The following is an 8,097-nucleotide window of genomic DNA, read 5'->3' on the forward strand; positions in this document are numbered from 1 at the left end:
TTTTGAGTTGACTATGAAAAAGATTAGTCAGTATCCAGCTTCATTATGTCATATGTATTCCATACTCATAATAAAGTATGTTAGCTTTTTTTTTCTTTCTTAGAAAGAGTCTTATTCTGTCACCCAGGCTGGATTGCAAGTGGCATGATCATTGCTCAGTGCAGCCTAGGACTCCTGGGCTTAGGCAATCCTCTTAACTCAGCCTCCCAAGTAGCTGGGATGATAACCACATACCACTATGTCTAGCTGTTATTTATTTATTTATTTGGTAGAGATACAGTCTTGATACATTGCCCAGGGTGGTCTCAAACTCCTGGGCTCAAGTGATCTTCCTGCCTTGGCCTCCCAAAGTGCTGAGATTACAGATGTGAGCAACTGTGCCTGGCCAGGTATGTTGATTTACATAATTTCAGAACAGATACAAATTTATGTTTGACAACATTTCAAGCATCATAAATCTCATGTTCTTTCTGGACATTTAGGAGTTATTTTCCAGTGCTGACGTGACTTTAACATTTCAAGAGCATCTATAATGTTCACAGGTAACGACCATAAGATTCTCTGGTTATACAATAAAAATTTTAACATACTTGGATCATAATTATTAAGATAGGGAGATTATCCTGGTTTATCTGGGTTTTCCCAATGTAATCACAAGGGTCCTGAAACATGGAAGAGAGAGACAGAACATTCAAGTGTGATGAGTGATATAAGACTGACTGGTCACTGCTGGTTTTGAAAGGAGGCCCCAAACCACAGAATTTGGGCAGCTTCTAGAAGCTTGAAGGGCAAGGAAAGACACTCCCCTAGAGCCTCCGAAAAGAAAAGCAGCCCTGTCAACAGCTTGATTTAGCCCTGTGAGATGCATTTGGACTCCAGACCTCCAGAACTGTAGGATAATGATTTTGCGTCACTTTAAGCCATCAAATCTGTGTTAGCTTGGTGCAGAAACCATAAGAAACTAACAGTTTTACTTCCATATTTATTATACTTATAGGTTTTCGTTACATAATACTATTCCTGGGGCTCAAGATGTCATTTATTAAACATGTCCCTCCAAGACTCTCAAGGCATAAAAGTGTGATACATGTGTTAATTTGGTGAGTTTCCATCATGTCTCACTTTCAAGACTTTTTTTCTATAAATTCTCCCATAAAAATTTTACAAAAATGTTTTCCATCTCCATTGCCTCTAAAGTTGTCTGTTTCTTTAACACACGAGGCACAATTTAGCACTAAAAACACCATCACAATCTTTCATAAACATTCCTGTAAGAATTCTTTTGATACCAATTGAGATACCATCTCCAGGTAAGGGCTTCCTCATAACACCTGCATTTCTATCCAACATGATTTCAATGGTGTTTAACAGGTTTAGCTTCTCACAGAAATGTCCTCCACCACCAGTGCCTCCATAATTTCAGCCCTAAATGAGCTATCTGGCATATAATGGTTGGAGGATTCCTGCTAAAGATTTTCCCACCTTTCTGGTATCAGAAGATTTATTCTTATACAGTATCTGTAAGATACAAGATATAATTTATTACTGGTGGGGCCACATTTACTTCATTTGCAAGGCTTATTCCCTGTTCGAATTCCTGATTCACTACAAAGGCTTGATTTCTTGGAAAAGGTGGTTCCATAATCACTACATTTCTACCCACTAGGAGCTCACTGATGTTTAACAATGGAGGGGTTCTTGAGGAAGGCATTTCTACATGTACTGTGTTCACAGTGTTTTGCTCTTGTATGAGTTCACTCATGTACAAGGAGGTATGACTCTTGGAAGAAGGTTTCTCCACCTTCAGTGAATTTATGGTTTTCTCTCTTATGTGAGTTTTCTGATGTTTAACGAGGACTGACATGTGGGCAAAGGCTTTGTCACACTCGCTGCATGAATATGGTCTCTCTCCAGTGTGAGTACGCTGATGCTGAATGAGCTTCGACTTGCTTCTAAAGGCTTTTTCACACTCACTACATTCATAAGGTTTCTCTCCTGTATGAATCCGCTGATGTCTGGTGAGGTCTGACTTAAAATAGAAGGTTCTTCCACAATCACTGCATTCATAAGGCTTCTCTCCTGTGTGAAGTCTCTGGTGTGCAATGAGGTATGCCTTCTGGGAAAAGGCTTTCCCACACACACTGCACCCATAGAGTTTCTCTCCAGTATGGGATCGCTGATGTCTATTGAGCAGGCACTTCCGGCTGAAGGCTTTTCCGCATTCACTGCATCTGTAGGGTTTCTCTCCTGTATGGGTTTTCTGATGGACCATGAGCTGTGACTTTCTGGAGAAGGCTTTTCCACATTCACTACATTCATGGGGTTTCTCTCCCGTATGAGTTCTCTGATGCTCAGTGAGCTGAATCTTCCTCATAAATGTTTTCCCACATTCACCACATCCATGGGGTTTCTCTCCTCTCTCAGTTCTCTGATGTTGAATAAGCTGTGCTTTCCTGGAGAAGGCTCCCCCGCACACACTGCATTCATGTGGTTTCTCTCCTGCATACATTTTTTGATGGTCACTGAGCTGTGATTTAGTGCTACTGGGTTTAACACATCTATGGTATTTAATTCCAGTAAGGGTTTCGTCACGCTTGATATGGAGGCATGATTTCCCATATCCACCAAATGCATCAGAATCTTTTCCTGCATGTCTTGTGTTCTGGATAACAAAACCTAAATGAGATTGCAAACATTTACAATGTGAGCCAAACTTATTGTGTCTTTTTATTAAAGGAACAATACTCTTATATAAATCAAACTTATTTCCAAGGGCAGAACTTTGCGGACATCTTTCTAAATTTTTAAGCTCATTTTGGTTTTCTGGGTACTACTGCATAGGGTCAATCTCTTGTATTTCTTCTAGGAAAAAGAACAGTAAGAACATCCATGATAATTTTTTGTGGAGGTGGCAGAAGGCGCAAAAATGCCATGGTTTTGGTTGGCTTTTATAAGATCACAGCCTCAGAGTAATGTACCTCACACTCTGTGAAAAAGGATGATACTATAAAACAGCAAAAGGAAAACACAGCAACTTTATCAACAACAATGGGTACTCTATAATGAGTAAATACAACTTGGGCTGCCTCCCAAAGAGGACCTTGCAAATGGAGACAGAAGTAGAAACAGAAACACATTGCAACTAGAACAAATCGAAAACAGATGGAGGGGATGGATGTATTCACCCAACAAACACTGAATGTACAGGTATTTGGCATACTACAGTGACTAATAATGTATTCTCTGTCTCCATGAACCTGTCATTAGGTAAAAAGAGAGAATCAACAGGTATGCAGAGAAGTAGGAACAGAATATGAAGAACAGTACAAAGGAAGCAGCTCACATCAGAGGGTAAGAACGAGCAATGTTATGCAAAGAACAAAATAAAGAACATTCCTAGAAAAGAGAACAGCCAGTGTGAAAACTCAGTGGCAGAAAAAACTTAGGTGTCATCAAAAAAATGTAAGAGAAGCTGGTATGCCTGGAATACCCTGAGTTTGAATGAAGTAGAAATACAAAAGTTTGGCAAGGCTGGCAGAATTAACAACAGAGATTTTGTAGGAAGACTTTGTTAGAAACTGGAATTTATGCTAAGAACAATGGCAGTAAGCCACCAAACACTTTTTGCCAAGAAAACATGTTCCGAATTGACAGTCCCAACATTACTATTCTATGGAGAATCAAATGGAGAGATAAAATTATAGAAAAGAATGCAATGGAGGCAATGGCAGAATTCAGGTGGCTTGATCAGGAATAATTACAATGGAGATGGAGAATTGTGAAAAAACTAGGACATAGGATGGAGGAGGAAGAGGTAAGATTCACTCCTACAACAAACGTTGCCAGTACAAAGGGAAGAATTGACGATAGCTGCTCAATATGTGGCTTAAACACCTGTACAGGTGCTGGTGCCATTTAATAAAATGAGGAAGATTAGGGGCATGGGTTTGCCACTGGGGCGGGGGCATGTTCCATTTAGAGGCCTGTAAAGGCTTGAGATGAATAATACATAATTAAAGAGACCATATCAAGTATACAGATCTATGAGTATGGAGAAAGTTCTAGATATAAGATTACAATTTTAAGTCACAAGTATATAAACATTATTCAAATACTTGGGACTGTGTAGGACTAGATGAGATTCTTTAGGAAGGCTAGACAGAGAAACAGGAGGGCCTAGGACAAAAGCTTCATGCACTTTGAGTCTTAAGAGTTTTGGGAGAGGGGTATGCACAGAGAATTTGAAAAGACCGTCCAGAGACATCAGACTATGTCTGTGCTGACCAAGCAAATAAGCAATGCGGGTTTTAGTAACAAAGGTTTAGAACTGGAAAATCAGAATACAGGATGCACAGCATTTCCTTTCAAGGTCACTGAGGCAAAATACTCAATAATCACCTAGCTACAAAATCTTTCCCCCCTTTTCCAACTGCACAACAAAATCAAATTTTCCTAAAACACCAATTTAGAGCAATACCGTAGTCAACGTTCCAACTTGCTATGTAGACACTGAGATACTGTGATATAATAATAAATACATATTTGGACTTCGCCCCTGGTTCCTGGCACAGAGTTCCTACAGCCCTTGCAATTTCCTGAGTGATAGGGGTGCCGGGAGCAATTCTAATATTTGGTCTCTGACTCCAGTACCTGACACAGAGCTCCTAAATCCCTTAGAAGTTCCTGGGTGATGAGGGCACATTTTGTTCTAATGAGGCAAATCTTGATGGGCTCCTAGACAGTTTCAAGATGGGGGTTGGTCACATCCTCCAGATAGGGCTGAAGTTTTTGTTTTTTGTTTTTTCTTGAGATGAGTTTTCACTCTGTCGCCCAGGCTGGAGTGCAGTGGCACAATCTCAGCTCACTGCAACCTCTGCCTCCCAGGTTCAAACAATTCTCCAGTCTGAGTCTCCTGAGTAGCTGGGATTACAGGCACCAACAACTATGCCTGGCTAATTTTGTATTTTTAGTAGAGACGGGGTTTCACCATTTTGGCCAAGCTGGTCTCAAACTCCTGACCTCAAGTTATCCACCCACCTTGGCCTCCCACATTGCTGGGATAGCAAGCATAAGCCACCATGCCCAGGACTTTTTTTTTTTTTTTTTTTTTCAACAGTCTCACTCTGCACAGACTGGAGTGCAGTAGTGCCATCTCAGCTCACTGAAACCTTTGCCTCAGTGATTCTCCTGCCTCAGCCTCCTGAGTAGCTGGGATTATAGGCATGCACCACCACACCAGACTAATTTTTGTATCTTTAGTAGAGATGAGGTTTCGCCATGTTGGCCAGGCTGATCTTCAACCCCTTACCTCAGGTGATCTGCCTGCCTCAGCCTCCCAAAGTGCAGGGATTACAGGCATGAACCCCCATGCCCAGCCAGGCTAGAGATTAATAATCAATCATATCTATGTGATGAAGCCTCCACAAAAATAATTACAAGATAGACTTCAGAGAGCTTCCAGGTTAATGAGCACTCACATACCGGAAGAGTGATTCACTCCAACTCCCTGAAGTTAGAAACTCCAGTGCTTGGGACCCTTCTAGATCTTGCCCTACACGCCTCTTCATCTGGCTGCATCCTTTATCATGGTCTTTGTGATAAATCAGCAAGTGTGTTTCCCAGGATTCTGTAAGCAGTCACAACAGATTATCAAAACTGAGAAGGGGATCGTGGGAACCACCTATTTGTGGTCAAGTCAGAAATGTGGGTAATGTGGGAGTCTGCTACTTATGACTGGTATCTGAAGTCGGAGACAGTCTTGTGAGACTGAGCCCTTAACCTGTGGGGTCTGTACTAACTTCAGGTAGCTCATGTCACAGTGATATTGTGGGACATCCAGCTGGTGTCAAGAGAGTTGGAGAACTGGTTGCTGTGAGGAAAACCCCTACACATTTCGTGTCAGATGTATTCCTTAAGAGTAGAAAAACAATTTTTTCCCTTTACAGGTATGAAACAACCATACAACATTCAGTATTCCAGATACATATGATTTAAAAAATAGTTCCCTGGATCACCTTCCCTTTTCCCAGGGAGGTGTTACAATCATATTGACTAGTGGAAATTAGTCAATATTAACTATGTCTCCACTCAGTTTAATAATATTCTGTGTCAAATGCAAAACCTTCTGCAATGACGGAAATGTTCTATATCTGTGTTTTCCAATATGGTAGCCACTATGTGTGGCTATTGAGTACTTCAATGTGGCCAGAGTGACTAAAGGACTGAATTTTTGGACCAGGCACAGTGGCTTACACCTGTAATCCTAGCACTTTGGGAGGCCGAGGCGGGCAGATCACTTGAGGACAGGAGTTGGAGACCAGCCTGGCCAACAACAAACCTTGTCTCTACTAAAAATACAAAATAAAATTAGCTAGGTGTGGTGATGGGCGCCTGTAATCCCAGCTACTTGGGAAGCTAAGGCAGGAGAATCGCTTGAACCCAGGAGGTGGAGGTTGCAGTGAACCTCTTGGTTGCACTCATGACACTGCACCTCGTGACACTGCACTCCAGCCTAGGCGACAGAGCAAGAATCTGTCTCAATAAAAAAAAAAAAAAACCTGAATTTTTAATTTTACCTAATTTTAATTAAATTTAAATAACTACATGTAGCCTGTGCCCAATGCATTGGCCAGCATAGACACAGATTATTATCTATATTTGCCATTATAATCTCCTTGATACAGTCATCTCCAAATTTTCTTCTTTCAACTAATATCACATTCTTCCTTAATTTCCATTCCAACATCATCTCTGGCCCTCACCAGTTAGACATTCTGAGGAATCAACTCCCCATCCAGGAAAACATTCATCTGCCTTATCTTCTATTCATCCTAGAACCTCAAGTTATACCTTCCTAATATTACAATGACTACCTGACTATCAAGCAAGACTCTCTAGAACTAGCAAAGAAAGATGAAACAGGCCGGGTGCCGTGGTTCACGCCTGTAATCCCAGCACTTTGGGAGGCCAAGGCAGGTGGATCACCTGAGGTCAGGAGTCCAAGACCACCCTAGCCAACATGGTAAAACCCAGTCTCTACTGAAAATACAAAAATCAGCCAAGCATGGTGATGCGTGCCTGTGATCCCAGCTACTCAGAAGGCTGAGGGAGTAAATCGCTTGAACCTGGGAAGTGGGAAGCGGAGGCTGCAGTGAGTGGAGATCACGCCACTGCACTCCAGCTTGAGAGAGAGCAGGACTCTGTCTCCAAAAAAAAAAGGATAAAACAAAACCAAATTCACACTTTCTAAGCCAACTATTAACATAAAACCCAGAGTAATCAGCGATTTCCTTTCTCATTGTCCCCTACAGGCCAATCTATTGAGCAACTCCCATCTCATCCTCCTATTTCCTACTACAAAGTTTTCTTTATATTGTTATTGACCCATTGATGATGAAGACCTTCCATCATCATTTTTATCCAAAATCCAGCATTCTTCCTGCAAAAAATATTTTATCATGCTTACAAAAACAGTACTTTATTCTCTCTGAAACACTTTTTATATGTTTGACACGTTACTGTCTTTGTACTTACTTGACAATTCATTTTGCATAGCCTTGTAACATACCAAAACGCCTTATAATCAAATGCTCATTTTTTTTTTTGAGACAAAGTTTTGCTCTTGTTGCCCAGGCTGGAGTGCAATGCTATGATCTCGGCTCACCGCAACCTCTGCCTCTCGGGTTCAAGCGACTCTCCTGCCTCAGCCTCCCAAGTGGCTGGGATAACAGTCATGCACTTTGCCACCACACCCAGCTAATTTTTTGTATTTTTAGTGGAGACGGGGTTTTCCCAAGTTGTTCAAACTGGTTTTGAACTCCCGATTTCAGGTGATGCGCCTACCTTGGCCTCCCAAAGTGCTGGGATTACAGGGGTGAGCCACTGTGCTCAGCCCAAATGCTCAAAATTTAAAAATTTTACACACCTATGTCCTTCATTACATTGGAGTCTCTCTTGGAGCCTATTAAAACGCTGGCTTTTTAGCTACAGGGTTCCAGGTAGAAATGCCTGCCAACCCTTGTTAACTTCATATGCTCAGGTCACTCCCTGTATCTAACAAATCAGAAGCAGAATCTCAAGAGACACAGCCTGTAGTTT

The 8,097-nt window shown here is 41.5% G+C and overlaps 1 protein-coding gene across 3 annotated transcripts in view; it reads right to left on the reverse strand.

Moving 5' to 3' along the window:
• Positions 1 to 268: 268 nt before the first annotated feature.
• ZNF577 (zinc finger protein 577) overlaps positions 269 to 8,097 on the reverse strand; it is a 16,274-nt gene continuing 8,445 nt past the window's right edge. For 2 of the 3 annotated variants that reach the window (XM_037729721.1, XM_017503878.2), the window contains one exon: positions 442 to 2,676. In XM_037729721.1, coding sequence (XP_037585649.1) covers positions 1,508 to 2,676 — 1,169 coding nt within the window. In that variant the 3' untranslated portion in view covers positions 442 to 1,507. Of the gene's footprint in view, positions 2,677 to 8,097 lie in introns of all 3 variants that reach the window. The other variant, XM_017503879.2, reaches the window with a different exon arrangement.

The sequence above is a fragment of the Cebus imitator genome, unplaced genomic scaffold (genome assembly GCF_001604975.1).
Source record: "Cebus imitator isolate Cc_AM_T3 unplaced genomic scaffold, Cebus_imitator-1.0 Scaffold316, whole genome shotgun sequence".
NCBI lineage: Eukaryota > Metazoa > Chordata > Mammalia > Primates > Cebidae > Cebus > Cebus imitator.